This window comes from Tiliqua scincoides, chromosome 3 (genome assembly GCF_035046505.1).
Source record: "Tiliqua scincoides isolate rTilSci1 chromosome 3, rTilSci1.hap2, whole genome shotgun sequence".
Classification (NCBI taxonomy): Eukaryota; Metazoa; Chordata; class Lepidosauria; order Squamata; family Scincidae; genus Tiliqua; species Tiliqua scincoides.
This window is the reverse complement of record NC_089823.1, coordinates 166503839-166520347: the sequence shown is the minus strand read 5'-3', so window position 1 is coordinate 166520347 and position 16509 is coordinate 166503839. Positions and strand designations below refer to the sequence as shown.

The following is a 16509-nucleotide window of genomic DNA, read 5'->3' as shown; positions in this document are numbered from 1 at the left end:
CATACAGAGAAGTAGATGGACGGGAACAATCCCTATTGCCTTCCATCCATTTTTTTTTTCCTGAACTATGGAATAATTTTTCATTCTGAGGAAGAGGCTTGTGTCATCCAAAGACACCAATGTGTATTGCTGACAGTTGATGCATAAAGAATCATATTGTTTCTGTCTGTTTTCTGACACCCAACTACACCATGTTTATCAGCTTCCCCTCACGGACTGCTTGGCGAATGAAATATTCACTAGAGGTCTATCTCATCACCCTGTGTTGTTTGTAAAGGCATTTGCTGCCTCAAGGGTATGAGGCTGTCTGCAGTGTGCCTGCATGGAGTGGGGGGGGGGGGGAGAGAGAGAGAGAGAGAAAGAGAGAGAAGCAACTACCTGTTTGCCCCTAATTTCTTTTGACAGATTTTTGCCCCCTCTGGGCTCCTGGCAAGATACATTCTTGGTAGAAGATGAAAGATAAAACTGTTCAAACACTCTCTTCACATTGAGGACTGATTAATCAGCAGTGACACTGTTTTGCTTAGCCTCTGAGCAAGGAAGGGATTCACTGATGCCAATTTCTAGGCAGAGCCATCTGAAAGTATTTTGTCACCACAGGTGACATAAGAGCTTGTTCCACCACCTGAGATCCCCATTGACCGTCCTGTTGATGCTGAACGGCAGAACGGCAGTTGCCACATGTAAATAACTTGGCTACAGATTTGCCCAAGGTACTATTTTTCTTAGATTCAATTGGAAAATCTTAGCTTCATATATGTTCGTACAACTTCATGCTGGGTCTCTTCACCTCAAAGAGCATCGGAAGCTGAAAGATTAACAGCTGCTGAGGTGCTAAAGGGCAAGGTAGAGCTCAGGTATTGTTTACCTAGCTTGGTTGCAGCAGCAACAGCCCAAGCAGTTTGCAGCGAGGTCCCTTGATGGAGATGCTTTCCCCTCCCTGCCACCTGCTGCTGCAACAGCACCCTTGATTACAGGGACCTTGGGAGATAGAGTTTTCCTGGGGCACCCAAGTCCTTTGTACAGACATAAGAACATAAGAACATAAGACATTAGATGTTCTGGAAACTACATATCCTAAGTTGATCTAAATGATGGTTTTTATTGTCCACATGAGGGTTTCTGCATACTTGTCACCCAGGTCTGATCCCAACTATTCAGGCGTCCTCGGGAGCAAGGGGCTCCTTGGGAGTAGGAGGCTCCTCAAGAGTGGGGGAGCAACATGCATACTGCCTGAATCCAGCCCCAGACTGGAGGTCTCCTTGGGTGTAGGGACTGAGATCTCAGGCTGGTCATATGGCCGGAAAGAGTGGGACCAGTTGGGCTGGGTTCATAAGGAACCCAGCAGGCAGAAGGAGAGGTTGCCCTCCTTGAGCCCAGACTCCTGGAGGATGGCTAGGGGAAGCTACAGTGACCCTGCTACTGTTAATTGGCCTGTTGGTTACCTTGGAAGGGCGGAATCCATCCTTCTGTGTAGAGCGTGGCCACAGGAGGGGCTAAGATGGAGAGAGGGGTGAAAACATCCAGGGAAGGCAGCAGCAGCAATACCTCCAGGTGTGGGATGATCCCTGAGGACTGCCTTGCCTTGCAGTTAAAGGGATGCAAGGGAAGTCCCACCTACCTAAACCCAGCAAGCCTGAGAGGCCACAACCCCATCCCCCAAGAGGCCCCCAGGCAGCCCTGAGCCTCTTCACAGGACATTGGCCACCCCACCTGGGCAGAGGTTCCTACCTGCAGCAAAACTCTTGTAGACTTTGAGCTGGGCCCATTGTGGTGCAACAAGGAGTCCAATGAATGTGAAGTCACTTAACATGAATAAACCACCTTTCTTAAGCAAGCAAACTGTCTCTGTGGTCCATCCCTAGGAGGGGTAAGTTACCCACACTGTGTCCAACCTCCCCGTTAGAGGCAGACCCCCCTGGGGGGAAGGCAGGGTCCTGCCTTGGACATTACAATGCTACAATAACTTTAGTGATTTAATTAAGTCGATCATTGCCAGGAATGGTATCTAGTTCCTCAATTCAAGACTGCAATCTACAATTGCTGGCTTGAAGACTGTGGAAATTGTGGTTTTTTAGCAGCATGCCCCCTCAACTGATGGGAAGCTCTGTGGGTTGCTCTTCACCTCTGCATGTCCATATCAATTTTGGACCGTTCTTGCCAGAAGCTGAGCAATTGCCCTGCTATAGCTCAAGGCAAAGGGATTGTCCAGGCAATACTATAGAAATAATCATCATAATACAGTGTGAACACCAGTAAAACTGCTCTCTTTTGCTTCCCATGTTGTTTTCAAGCCTCACAAAGACTAAAGCACACGGTTTTCAGTGCCATACCCTGAGAGGCAACAGCCCATCTTCCTGGATGAAAGCAGTAATGTGAAATGATGGCTCCCCCTGGCTCCAAGCCAGGAGGTGGCTGTCTTTCATGTGCCTCCCAAAGGTCAGATGGAGAAAGCAATGGTCCATGAATATTCAGGTGGAGAAGGAGCAAGACATTGAGGAGGGTTTCTCCTCCCATTCACTCCTTACAGATTCTACGAATCATTGGTGTGGAAAACACTACAGAATGCAAGTTTTGTTGCCTTTTGACAAAGACTTGCTCTGCTCGTGAAATAAATGTTGGCCAAAATGAAAAATTCAGTGCTATGTTTGTTGCACTTGGTTTGGAAAAAAAAATAAAGAAAAAAAAAACACCTCACAGACAGGTGGCTGACAGGGAATTTCCCCAAGGCTGATTCTGTAGATATACAGGGACTGCTAACTCATTTAAAGCTTAGCCAAGTGATACAAAGCCCTGACCTTGCCTTAGAGTGCTACATGAAGGTGCTCTTGAGATATTCTCTCAGCCAATTGGGGGTTGCTTATCTGAGAGCAGGTGCTGAATGACTGAGAAGATGTTAATTGTTTCAACCCTAAGGGATCACATGTGTGTTCCCTACAGAACTGGTGCAAGAAAATGCGACACAGTCCATCCTTGCTCACAAACATGTATGCAACTATGCATGTTCTCCCAATCATGTCAGAGGACTACCTTCCCCTGCATATTCCAGCCTGCCTTCCTGCCCTTATCTGAAGGGGAGGGGGGTTCTCCTACAAGTTAGGGGGATGGCAGTATGGGAGCCAGCCTTCTTTGTAGTGGTACCACAATTATGAATTTCCTACGAAGGAACTTAAGAATTACCCCGTCCCTTATGAACTTTCAGCACAGGCTCAAAACATTTCTGTTTCATCTGGTTGGTTGGCAACCTTCAGTCTCGAAAGACTATGGTATAAGCCTACAGCACCCGGTATTCCCAGGCGGTCTCCCATCCAAGTACTAACCAGGCCTGACCCTGCTTAGCTTCCACAATCAGATGAGATCGGGCATGTGCAGGGTAAGTAGACCAATTGGGGCTGCTGCTGCTCTACCTGGGGTAAGGGGAATTTCTTCCCTTTGGTTTGGGTCATGGTTGGCAACCTTCAGTCTCGAAAGACTATGGTATAAGCCTACAGCACCCGGTATTCCCAGGCGGTCTCCCATCCAAGTACTAACCAGGCCTGACCCTGCTTAGCTTCCAAGATCAGACGAGATTTGGCATGTGCAGGGTAACAGTTGCTGGTGTTTGGGTGATGGGTTGATGTCTGCCCTCTGTACCTCTGTAATACTGTTTTGCTTATGTGGCCCCTTTTCTAGGGCAAATAATTGTGCCCCCCCAGTTGTATTGTTTTTATTAATTATTTTACTCACTGTTTTATATATATTGTACACAGTGGTGATCCTAGCCCCCGAACTGCCCGGGGCCAAAATCGCAAGCTGCCGCCCACCCCCACCTGGGCTGCCACATCTTCCCCACCAGCTGGGCTGCCCCCCCCCCCAATGGCTGAACTGTCACTCCCTGATGAAGCGGAGCTGAGAAATTCTGGGGTGGTTGAGAATCTATGGACGATTGGTCATGTTTGTTAGAGAGCTGCATGTCTCATTTTTATACTTTCCTCTTTTGCATGTGGTTTCCACCTTGCAATATTTTGTATTGCTTTGTCTTTTTTTCCCTTTGTGATGATTTGTTCTTAAGAATTCACTAGAATACTCCATATTACACCCAGGAGACCAACAAGCACGAAGCCAAGCTTGCTCCAGCACACATCTGCCCAGTGGCACCCAATTAAAATGGGCAGTCTTACCCATGAAAGGACATGCTGTCAAGCCCTATTAATTAACAGAAGGGCTTCCTCAATTGAAAGAGAGCTGCTCATAGGAATAACTAGGCAGTGATCCTGTGAAAAATAAGGTGTTAGACAAGCCATTCAGTGCTAATCCAAAATGGAGCAGGTCCAATGGAATGGGTGGAGGTGTATGTGCTGTATTAATATACTTTGGGCGCAATCCTAACCCCTTATGTCAGTGCTTTCCAGCACTGTCATAAGGGCAATGCAGCTTCGAGTTAAGGGAACAAACATTCCCTCACTTTGAGGAGGCCTCTATAAGTGACACCCAACTGCAGGATGCAGCACATGTCCCATTGGCACCGCTATGCCAGTGCTGGAAAGCACTGACATAAGGGGTTAGGACTGTGCCCTTTATCAGGAAGTGAGAATTGCACTTTCTTTTCCCTACACTTTTAAGGAACTGTGCAAAGTGGATGTTGGCCCACATCCAGAAGGAGACACATTGCTATGGAATGTTATTTCTTGCAGCAGTTATGTTTATGAACATTGATATATAAATGGATGATGGTGTAGCTTTTCTGTGTCTTACAACCCAAATCTGGTATTCTTGCATGTCGAAACGGATCGCAGCATGATCACTGTTCCCCAACGGCCCTGTAACATTGACATCTCTAACCAGGCCCTGAGTACTGCACAATATTAAATCCTAATTTAATCCTAAAGACTAATTTCTCTGTTGGAGCATTTTTGGCAGGAAATTGCTTAGATGACAGATTAAAAGAGATCATCAAACTGGAACCGGACTGCTGGGGCCTGGTGCTCTTTTTTTTGAATCATTACTATTTTTAAGGGATGTAGCAATAAAGAAAAAGTTGACAAACATTCAGGGACAAGCAATGCTTCTCTTTTTACCATTATAATATAGACAAAAGGTGACCACCACAACCTGTAACACTGCTTTTCCTGCTGATATGTCCATTTCAAGGCATTTCCCCCCCTTAATTCCTGTAGGTATTTTGTTTTTGAAAGACTTATTCTTCATATGGGGTGATGAAAATTTCCTTATATTACAGCAATCAGGTACATTTCTCTCCATTCTTCCAGAGGGCTGTACTCTGTCCCAAGCATGGCCTCTAACCACCCTCTAGTGGGGAAAAAGAGCAATTCCTTTGTTTGTGAACTAACCAAACCTTTGGCATCAATTTGCAAGAGTTGCCTTCTCTGTCTGCTTGAACTTCTTATGCAGCAACAGAATACTAGATACTTGGAAACCAAACCAAGCAGAGTGACTATTGGTTGGGGATAAAATAGTTGCCATGATTCAGTAAGGGCAATATCTGCACAGCGGAAGATGCTTTCCATGCATGCTGGATCAGAAACTGTGCATGAAGGGTGCTATCCATATTTGTGATGCCGAACTCTTTCTGAGCAAAGATCAGGCATATCCAATCAATACTAAATGTTGTGAGACTGAGAGAGATCATCTACAGGAGAGTACAACACTTTTCATGCACATGATATAAGCCTAAGGCAATGGCAAATTATGACTAACTTCCAAATTGTTGTTGTGCTCCTTTAGTCACAATGCTCTGATAACATGACTAGTGGCATATTTGCCATTTTCATGTGGTCACAATGGTCTCTGGAGATGAAGGAGCAGGGATCAGGAAGCCTGAAAAAGTGGTCACTCTGGGTTCTGATTGGTCTTTTTTTCAGATTCTACTGAATCAATACATGGAATGAAAATGTTGTTGATTTATTGAAGTCTGTGATCAGGAACAACCTGGGATGCTGGCAAAGTTTGCTTCAAAAGGCAAAAAAAGCATTGCAGTTAATCTTCACGTCAAGCCAGAGAAGAATACCTGACTTCCCCCTAGCCTCAAAGCAAATTCCGTACAAATTCCATTCTTCTTCTCATTAACACTTACCAAACCCAAAATATTTGGAGCAGTGGCAGAAAGCAGACAGTATGTAGATTCCATCTCATCCTCCTTTTTCCTGTGCTGCTAGTGGACAACAGCCCAGTAGTTTGGGGGGGGGGGAGGAATGTAGTGTTCTTCTTTGGGGGGGGGCACTCTACCAACTATAGTACATTGGCTGTTCATGTGTTTGGCCAAGGATCTTGGGATATTACACAGTACCATGTACATTAGGCTTCCAATGGTATGCTACATTTGAGACCTGGGTGGTGGTGGATTTTCAGATATGCTGGACTATCTGTGTGTATGTAGCTGCCTGTGGCCTGTAGCAATCATTCTACTGGGATCTATTTTTGCATCACCTTCCAGGTGCTGCTGGGATGGTGGGAGCCTGCTGTGTGCTTGCAGGGCTGGGGCATCCCCTGGCAGTGAGCATGGGTGGGTCCCTGTCTCTTCCAGTGGGGCCTGGGCAAGAGAGACATTGAGGGGTGGAGGCCTGGGCTCTGCTGAGACACAACCGATGTTGCTTGAGTGGCCATGATGGTTTGGAGCGATTGCCAAGCCTCAGCCATTTTGATGTTGGACTATCATGCTGGACTACCATTTTGATGCTGGACTACTGATGCCATACTACTGGATGCTGTACTAGAACTTTACTGTACTATGCAACAAGACAGCCTTTCTTCACTTCTTGGTCTTTTACCACCTGATTTGTGAATGCACGAGTGTAATTTACTAGCACACTTGAGGGTATTTACAATTCATATACAGATGATTATGTCAGGGACTGTTGGTTACATTACTGATCGCTTTGGAATGATACAATAGCCATGCTTCATATAACAGTAGAATTGATTAGTCGCTCATAAAAATTATACAAATCCTAATTGCCAAAACAAGTCACTTCTTCACCAGCTGAATTTTTGTGCTCAATGTAAGCATTTATTTTCAAATTTTTTCTTAGAAACCTCTGTGATTGCATCCCACAAATACCATACATCATAGTGAAAAGGAAAGTATATAGCTTTAGCTGTAAATAAAATATATAGGAACAGGCTTTAAAAATTCAGAAATTCATTGTCTAAAAGTTTGTGCATTAAACCTTTGATTCTTAAAGGTTTGTGCTATTGTGTACCGGAATGCAGTTTGATTGAATAAGATAAACCGAGCAGTAGGGACTGCAAGTCATATGTACACATAAAATGTGACTTTGGGTGTGTGAACTGAAATGGGCAAAAAGGTACCCAATCCAGTGACTCCTTAAGCTAACAGAACGAGGATGATTTCTGACTTCTGGAAGCCGGGTATGAGCTACTTAAACAGTTTATCTGGCTCCCATAACGGTGAGGAAAGATGATTGTCTACAGCTTCTGGCCACGTGGTTAAATCTAGAATCACCTACCATCTGTTTTCCCCTACTACTGGACCAGTGGCAGTGATGGACTCAAGCACATGGTCACAGGCTCTAGAAGGCCACCTCCCCAATGGTTACAGGCACTATGTGATAGGCTTTTAGCAACTACCACAAAGCTTCAAGTTGTCAAAATCTACCTAGAACCCATCCTCTCTTGTATTCCAGGAAGGGAGAGAGAATTGCAGACATGTGGAATGTAGTTAAGTAATGGAGTTTCATGCTGATAGCTCTCTAGGAGGAGAAGCTACATGGTCCAAAAGGTCTGAGGCAAACAGTGATTGGGCTTAGAGTAGAAAAGGAAGTTGGCCTGCCCTGTGTTCCATCTTCCTATGGCAAGACTAGTTGCTCTATGCATGTACATGTGTAATATGTTCTGACAACAAGGAGAGAAGGGGGGAACTACAGGCACAATTGAGCCAACATTAAGAACTTTCTAACCCCATTGGTTTTCAAAGAACATATGTGAGCATGTGTTTGTTTAATTTCCCCACTGGAATCAGAGCGTTCTCAAGTCCTCAACTTGAGAACTTTGGTTCTCAACTTTGGTTCAGTCGTGCTCCATATTTTGCCTTATTTGACCATTATGTTGCCAGACCAATTCATAAGGGCTTCTACTTCCCTGATTTTCTGTTAACTGATTAGCCAATAACAATATACGTTAGCCTGTTTCACTGCAGACAATATTTTAACAAAATAAGCAGTTTTTTTTCTAAACCAAGGCAGAACATTTATCACAACACGAGCTGCACTAAACACCCTTTCCAAGAGACTGCATGGAAGTCATGATTAAAAGTCAATGTTTTAAACTGGTGATTGATAAATTTATCACAGCGGATGAGCTTTTCCATTCAATAAAATGTGCAACTGCCATGTGGAATTAGAGTGGGAAGATGCTTGCTGTGAAGTCGCTGTGTGCGAATGCAGCTGAGCAGTATTTTCTCCTTTAACCAGAGGGCTAACTGTGTTGGCACTTTGACTCTGAACATTTGGCCAGCATGCCTGCTTACACCTGCAGCACTGGAGCCCGGCAGTGTTGTGCTGAGACAGTAGCTGCACTGGCATGGCCTGAACAGTCTGGGTTATAATTATAAATCAGATCAACAGTGAATGAAATACGGGTAGTCATACACTAACAAGATGTAATGCTTTGTTGTGCCTTATACATACTGGAGTAATGGATACAAAAGCTTTAGCTTCTTCACACACCCACAAAATTGCGCCCAAACAGGCTTGAACTATGTCTTGTGTAATGATTCTCATGACATTTTGGTTGTGCACAATTGAACTGCCTACTGGCCTCCACATAAAACTATGGAAAAGTAAGCAACATTTTGGTTGTCACCTGTATAAAACCATCATATCCTGGCTATGCTGTCTTCTGTGTTTGTGGAAATTAAAATTAAAAACAGACAAACCCTAATTCTATTCATGTATCCTCATGGTTGTAGAGTAAGTAGGAATGCCACCCTTTTTTTTAACGGCACTGAAGTATAAACAAACTTGTTACAGCGCAGCGACAGCTGTTGTAGCATTCCTACTCTCAGACGTCCCTGGGTCAATCCCTGGCGTATTAAGCCTATGTGAGGCATATCTCTAAGACAGCGAGGAAAAGAAAAATGTTAAAGTCAAAAGCATGCTAAGTTCAGGAAACCACAACTGGGATGCAAACAGGGCAATCTCGCAGACATTTGGTAACAGTTATGAGATTTATGTACAGCACACATATCTGCTATCCTAGAATCAAGGGTTCTAGTTTTTTAATAGTAACATAAAGCCACTATACTGTATAAGCCATGAAACCTAGAATAGAAAAGAAGGCTTCTAAAACAATAAAAACATAAGAAACAACCTGCTGGACCAGGCTGAAGGACTGTCTAGCATTCTCTTTCCCATAGGGGCCCTCCAGCCTCCTCTGAGGAGCCCATGAGCAGGACAAAAAGACGGACTTCTCTCCCGCCACTGAGCTCATGAAATTGATATTCAGAGGCTTACTGCCACTAAACCTGGCAGTAGCACGTAGTCATCATGGCTAGTGGCAATTGATAGACCTGTCCTCCATGAATTTTTCCAATTCCCTTCTAAATCCATTGAAATTAATGGCCATCATAACATCTTACGGCCATCAAAACATCTTATGGCAACAGACTTCTCTCTATTCACTTTCTCCACAGCAGGCATAATTTTATAAGTCGCCATCATGGCCTTCCTTACTTGCCTTTTTCCAAGCTAAAAAGCCCCAAATGTTGTAGACATTAATGGTAAGGAAGGTGCTCCAGCCCTATGATCATTTGGTTGCAGCTCTACCACATCCTTTGTGAGATGTAGCAACACAAACTGAACACGGTATCCCAAATATAGCCACACCATAGTTTTGTGTAGGGGCATTCCAATATTAGCAGTCTTATTCTTGATCCCTTTCCTAATGACCCTAGCCTAGACTTTGTCTTCATTGCCACTCCTACACAATGGGTCAGCATTTTGTCTGATGAAAAAGGCAATGTCCACAGCTGGAACAAATGTCAGAACTTTCCTGTCCTCACGAGAAGTTAATATCAGGGGCCAATAATTTATATACAGTAATTTAAATTACACTTAGAACAACCTAAACAGAAACATCGCTTCCTCCATGACATTGGGCATTATTTGATAGCAACTATATCTAAATCCAGTCAAAGTTGTGTCTGGTTTTTTTCATATGAGTGAAGAAATTTCTCATCATTTGCACATAGCTACACTGTTCCTTGTGTTATTATGTGAAAAGATTTGCGTATGTTCAGAGCTACACCCTACTTTGTACCCTATCATTTAAAATTCCAGCTGCAAAATCTGGTTCATTTTCTCCTAGACGGTATTGCTCCAACTACTTGAACAGCTTCCAGTTACACTGAGACGAGACTCTCTGGACATCAGATATGGTCATGATGCCACTCTAGGGTCCGAGCTGAGCTCAGGCTGTACAAAAATTTTGGAGCCCCCATTACACTCTGTAAGAAGCTAAGAACCCACTGAACTGCCATGAGACAATTTTGCATACATGGGTTTGCAACTGCCTCTGCCACCCTTCCTTGGCCTCCTATCCCACCTTGTGTTGCTTTTGAACTGTATCCTCTTGGACCTAAGCTAGGATCTGTTCCCTAACCCTTACAACCTGAAAAGATATTTCAGACGACTATCCATCCCTGTGAAAAGAAAAGGACAAAGAAAGAAACAGAACACTTGTCATTGAAATGTTGCATAGCAAAGTAGCTTTCTTCATAGCAGGTAACTGGTGATCGTTTCAATTCATAAGTTCTGCAAGAACTACCTGCCTCTGCTACGGCTCTACAGTGTTGGTTTATGTGACTCCTCTTCTTTTTCCTCAACTAAAGTACTCAGTGGACTGTCATCTGCTCATCAGTGCAACCTGAGAATGATTTCGTCAAGAGGTGTGCAAGATGCTTGCCCCTTTTGCCTCATCTCAGCAGTCCCCTAGCTGCTGCCTGTGGAAGAACATACTGAGCTACACATATTCAGGTTGGAATTTTCAGATTCTGTTTCAGTCTCAGCTTCATCTGTGGTTTCGGGAGGAGAAATTGACTCATTCATTGGATCTGGGCTCTTCTTCAATCTGTGCAGAGTAGAAGAAAAAGCCAATTACACATAAGAACAGCCTTGTTAGATCAGGCCAAAGGCCCATCTAGTCCAGCTTCCTGTATCTAATAGTGGCCCACCAGATGCCTCGGGGAGATTACACCAGATTACAAGAGACCTGCATCCTGGTGCTACTCCCTTGCTCCTGGTCTTCTGAGGTAGCCTATTTCTAAAACCAGGAGGTTGCACATACTGCACATCAAGGCTTGTAACATGTGACGGACTTTTCTTCAAGAAATATGCCCAATCCCCTTTTAAAGGCACCTAGGCCAGCTGCCATCCTGTGGCAAAGAGTTCCAGAGACTAATGCTGGGTAAATAAATATTTTCTTTTGTCTGTTCTAAGTCTTCCGACAATTTTAGTGAATGTTCCCTGGTTCTGATGGTCTCACACAAGGGTGAAATAGCAATGAAAGCAGGTTTTAATAGAGATGGAGATTTAAAATTAAGCTGCACAAGTTATGATGGAGTTTTGTATGAGTTTTATGCTGGCATCAAAGCAGTGGCCTACTCACTATGGAAGGCATGGTTTTTGAATAATTTGTGTGAGGGCAAGTAGGGGAAAAAATGGAAGTGACGTTTTTGAGGCAGTGGCAATATCTGTAGAGTATGGGAGATGGAACATTATAAGTCACTGACTTTTGCTGAGGAGCTTCTCTTGAGGGGAATCTAATGGAAAAAGAGAGAAGACAGCACAAGCCAAAACAGCAAGTGAAATATGAAAGCCCAAACAGATCAAGCATAATTTGAAACGCCAACACATTCCCCCAAAAAATCCCAACACGTTTTAGTGATTCAAAGCTGTGAATTCAAAGCTTTTTCTTTTGAAAACCACAGACCCAAACTCACCTCTCTCTGTTAAAAATGACAAAATCTTGCTGGATTGCTTCAAGGCATTCTTGGAGGTAGTCATTTTCCTGTTAAAAGTAAAGAGTCCACTTACATTTTTTGTCTGAATTCCTATGTCTTATGAACATTCACTCCATTAGCATGAATGTTAAGTCAAAAAGGATGTCCGAAAAATACATCTCCAGTTCATTCAGATTCTTTTTCTAATCAATATGCATTTTTTAACAGCCCAATCCAATCCCCTGCCAGTTCACAGTGTGCAGCCTTGCCAACAGAGTGAGTACTTCATGCTTTAGTTGGGTGTGTGTGTTTGATCAGATGGCCAGTGAGAGGTAAGTAAAATATCTTTTACTTCCCTTCCAGTAATCTGCCCAATCCCCAGTGAGCCCCCTTGGACCCAGGCCAGCTATTTTGCTGCTGTAAGTGCATGGAGAGAAAATGAGTGAGTCTGGGTCAGAATAATGGGAAAAGATCTAGCATGCATGACTGCCACCAAGGTCCTCCCCCTCCTGCCCTTTAACTGCACCCTGTTCGACTCACTACCTGCCCCAAATCACCCATGAATCGCTCCCTCTGCCACCTTACCTGAACTGGCAGAGCATCTGGAAGCCCAATCCTAAACATGTCTACTCAGAAGTAAACCCCATTATAGTCAATGGGGCTTACTCCTAGGTAAGTGCGGATAGGATTGCAGCCTGGGTGATTCTGGCATGCACATGGAACCTATGGTCAATACCACTGGCAGCTCTGATGCATGCAACAGCAGTGCAGCTTTTGCACGATCTCTGGGTCACTTTCAACAGCAGATTATGAGATCCGCTGTTATAAATTGCCCATAGTATTGGACAATTGTTTAAATTCAATTAATTAGTCAGTACAAGCAGTTTACAACAAAACAAATCATACACTGATCCAAAACTAAAAGGAAGACTTGATTAATTAAAATAACTTTGAAACAAAAGCACAGATCTTTTGGCTGTGTCTTCATATTATTCTAATAAATCATTCAAAAAGAACAATGCGACATCAGTGGTTTTTGATGGCCTGCTAAAGACTTATTATAGGTAATAAAAAGAGTACCAGATATCATCAAATGTACACACAAGTAGGGTATGAAAGCAACAGCCCTTTCCTAGCAATGGGTATTAAAAGAGATTAAATAATGGAGGGCAGCACTATCAATGATTATTAGATATGATAACATTTGAACTCAGTCCAGAACTCCCAATTCTGAACTCCCTCAGTGCTTGCACTGAGACCCAGCACTGGTACTGAGTGTCATAAACGTGCCATAAGGCATGTCCATAGCATCCAAAGAGAAGGGGCCACTGGCGCTGGGCCTCAGTGCTGTGTGGAGGGCCAGTTGACAGTAAGTAGTTTTGGGGTGGGAGGGAGGCAGGGAGTGGGTAGAATGGGGCAGGGGAAGAGGAGAGAGCTTGATCTGCCATATCCTGAACTATATGTCGGGCTGAAAAGCCTGACATGGAGTATCTCAAGTCTGCGCTGGCAAAACAGCTGGTGCAGACTTGAGAAGCCCCACTGCAGGGCCTGGGGCTTTCCCCAGGGGAAGGGAATGAAAATCCCCTTCCCCCAAGGAGACCCCCAGTGGTCTCAGCAGTGCTGCACCTGGCGGGCTTCAGGATTGGGCTGTGAATCTGGATGATGTTGTTAGATAACCTCTGAATCTGGAAGCTTCAAATGTCCATCCTGTTCAGCAGCCTTTGACTGCCCTCTCGTCCACAAATTTGTCTCATCCCTTCTCAAGTCACCTAAGGTGATGGCCGCATGACCACATCTTGTGGCAGCAAATTTCATAAACTAATTATATGTTGGGTGATACTTTGCCAGTTTGTCCTGATGACTCAGAGTGTTCAAAAACTGAAGGAAAAGAAGGCATGGAAACAGAATCTTTGCAAGTAGATTTGGTTAAATCCTAATTAAATGGGTTCTTTTGCAAGACTATCGCTAGAACAAAATTGAACCCATATACCTCAGGTCATAAGCACACCATCTTCTTGGTTCACAACGGACTTCTCCTCAAGCTTTTACAGGACCACAATAAATTAGTTAGTGTCTACGGAATGCAAACAGTATTTTTTATTATGCTTGTTGCTTCAGACAAGTGTCTAGGCCACTGTCTGGGCAAAAATAATCAAAAGTAGTGTCAAGGGAAGCCAAGGACAGCTGATGTGCAGCCCAAGGATTCAGCAACATAGTGATCTATTTGTCAATAGTATATAATTTATCCTGCTTCTGCTTGTCACGGTAAGAGGCAAGGTAGTCTGAACAGCAATGAAGTCTAGGTCTCCAGTAACTGGAAATTCTATTCATCTTCTGGGCTTTGGAAGTTGACTGATTATTGTTCAGACACTTTTGAAAATACTGTTAAAGACAAGTGTAATTAAGAAATTCGCAAACTGGGAGTCTCAGGGTCATCTTCTGCATGCAGTACACAAAGAATCATGAAATCCATGGGATTAGGGCTCTTTTTTCTGAAACTGGAGCACAAAACTCTCACTCCTGGTGAAAGCTCTTAGAAAACTTTCTTTAGCCCTGTTTTCATACATAATGTATCACTAATTTTCCCGTTACAAAGCTGGGAGGCAGAGCCCTCATTAAGGCCAATGCCTGAAATAAAATGCACAGTTTCAGTTGCTCTTCAGATATATATGCCTCGGTACATGGAACGGCATTTGCCCAGACCATGTCACCATTTCCTCTTCTTTCCTCTCCTGTCTCTTGTGCTCCCTCTTCCACACTCAAATCAATTTACACCTAGATAGTGAATTCGTTGGGGCAGAGACCTGACCTTGCTTATGTCATTCTGTAAAGCACTATGTATAATGAAGACACTGTACACACTGTACACACAATGAAAAACAATGAAACAGCTGGTGCAGGCACCGTCTGACCAAAGGCTGATGCTCCATTATGCAAATGGTATTCCCATGTCAGCCCATTATGGCAAAGGAAATAAATCACAGAAGTTGAGCATGCAGGAGATGGGCACCCTTCATGTCCATATATGTTAAGAGAAAACAGAATGACAGTCTTGTAGTTAGAATAGCAGCGTCTGCCCTTCTAGTACAGGCATTTATTCTTTGGAACCCTGTGATCCGACTGCAGAATAACCTTCAGATATTGGTTGGATATCTGTTTATTTTGGCAACTGCAAAGGGAGACTCACCGACTGTGAGCTATCCTTGCTGTTATCCCTGGACTTATTCTTTGCAAGCCTCTTCTTCTTCTTATGCAGCGGCCTTGACTCCAGTATCATCTCTTCCAGCTCAAAGGTGGGGTCACAATGCAGGCGGCCTTTCTGTGAGAATCAAACCAAGAATATCACCACAAAGCCTTGTGATTTATGAGCAAGATAATGCCGACAACATATTGAAGCCACTTTTGTTTTGACAAAGAAAATCCTTGGCTTTATCTCAGTACCTCCTTTGAGAGGCAGAGGGATCAGGGACAGAAGCAAATGTACTTGTCATTTTGACTTACATTAGGAACAAAGCCCGGCTCCACTTTCTTTTCACAGATTTCATCCCAATCCACACCGGATAAGTAGGAGGCAGTCTGGATGTCAGCTAGGCTAGAAAACCGATGCTCAGGGTTCACTGTCAAAAGCTGAAATGAGAAATGTTGAGGGGTGAGGTGGCCATGACAAAACAATACACTGGGGGTTTTGGATGGGGGGGGCGTGGACTGGTTTGTAGAATTCATTGCCACCTAATGTGTTGATAGCTGCTGGCTTGGATGTTTTTAAAAGGGGTTTGGACAAATTCATGTAAAATAGGTCTATACATGGCTTATTGTCATGATGGCTATGCACTACTTCCAGGTACACTGGCAGCATCCCGCTAAATAACAGTTTTATGGCAGCACTGCCAGGAGAGATATAGACCTTTCCCTCCTGCTTGCACATTTCACACAGGCCTCTGGTGGACCAGTATGGAAACCAGATGCTGGACTAGATGAGTTCCCATTAACCTGACCCAAGAGGATTTTTCTGATGTTCTTATGACAAATTGGATAGCGAGAGCCTCATCATGCAATTCAGCCTAACCTTGCTGATGCATTCTGAGTACTGATAAAATACTGAATCCTCTGACTCAGTAGACAGATTAAACCAATTTAGCAGCGGCAGACTATATCTGCAGGCCAACTCACAAGGTGTGACATGTGTAGACTGAGTGACTCCACACTGACTTCATTTTGTAGGGAAGTGGTCATCTGATTGCTTCATCAGCACCAGTTAGCAAACCAACCAATATTCTTTTCTAGTCCAACATTCACTATAATTTGAGCAGCTTTGCTCCAAAGATAATGTCCACGCGCTTTTCGCAGCCAGCAAAACTAGAGTTAGCTTTGAGTTTTACTGGCCACTATTTACTGGCCAGACCCATTCCAAAAACCCCTGCCCAACTGCTTTTCTGCTGGGGATAGCTTCTTTCAATTTCCATCAATAATCTTTGCTTATAAGGCTGTGTTCTTACACTAATCCAGCAGAGGGCCTGTGTGCTCTTGTTGAGTAAGTTTCATTGGGACTGTTT

General features: G+C 43.9%; 1 protein-coding gene and 2 pseudogenes across 2 annotated transcripts in view; all 3 read right to left on the bottom strand.

Annotated features, from left to right (window-relative positions):
- Positions 1–3271: 3271 nt before the first annotated feature.
- On the bottom strand, positions 3272–3391 carry LOC136646723 (5S ribosomal RNA; annotated as a pseudogene).
- A 91-nt stretch (positions 3392–3482) lies between these two features.
- LOC136647241 (5S ribosomal RNA) lies at positions 3483–3599 on the bottom strand (annotated as a pseudogene).
- Positions 3600–10700: 7101 nt separating this feature from the next.
- Positions 10701–16509, bottom strand: part of STK32C (serine/threonine kinase 32C) — a 203108-nt gene continuing 197299 nt past the window's right edge. Inside the window, exons 9-12 of one of the 2 annotated variants that reach the window (XM_066620687.1) lie at positions 15458–15583; positions 15144–15275; positions 11957–12024; positions 10701–11085 (exon numbers count right to left, since the gene is read on the bottom strand). In XM_066620687.1, coding sequence (XP_066476784.1) covers positions 10947–11085; positions 11957–12024; positions 15144–15275; positions 15458–15583 — 465 coding nt within the window. In that variant the 3' untranslated portion in view covers positions 10701–10946. The other variant, XM_066620686.1, reaches the window with a different exon arrangement.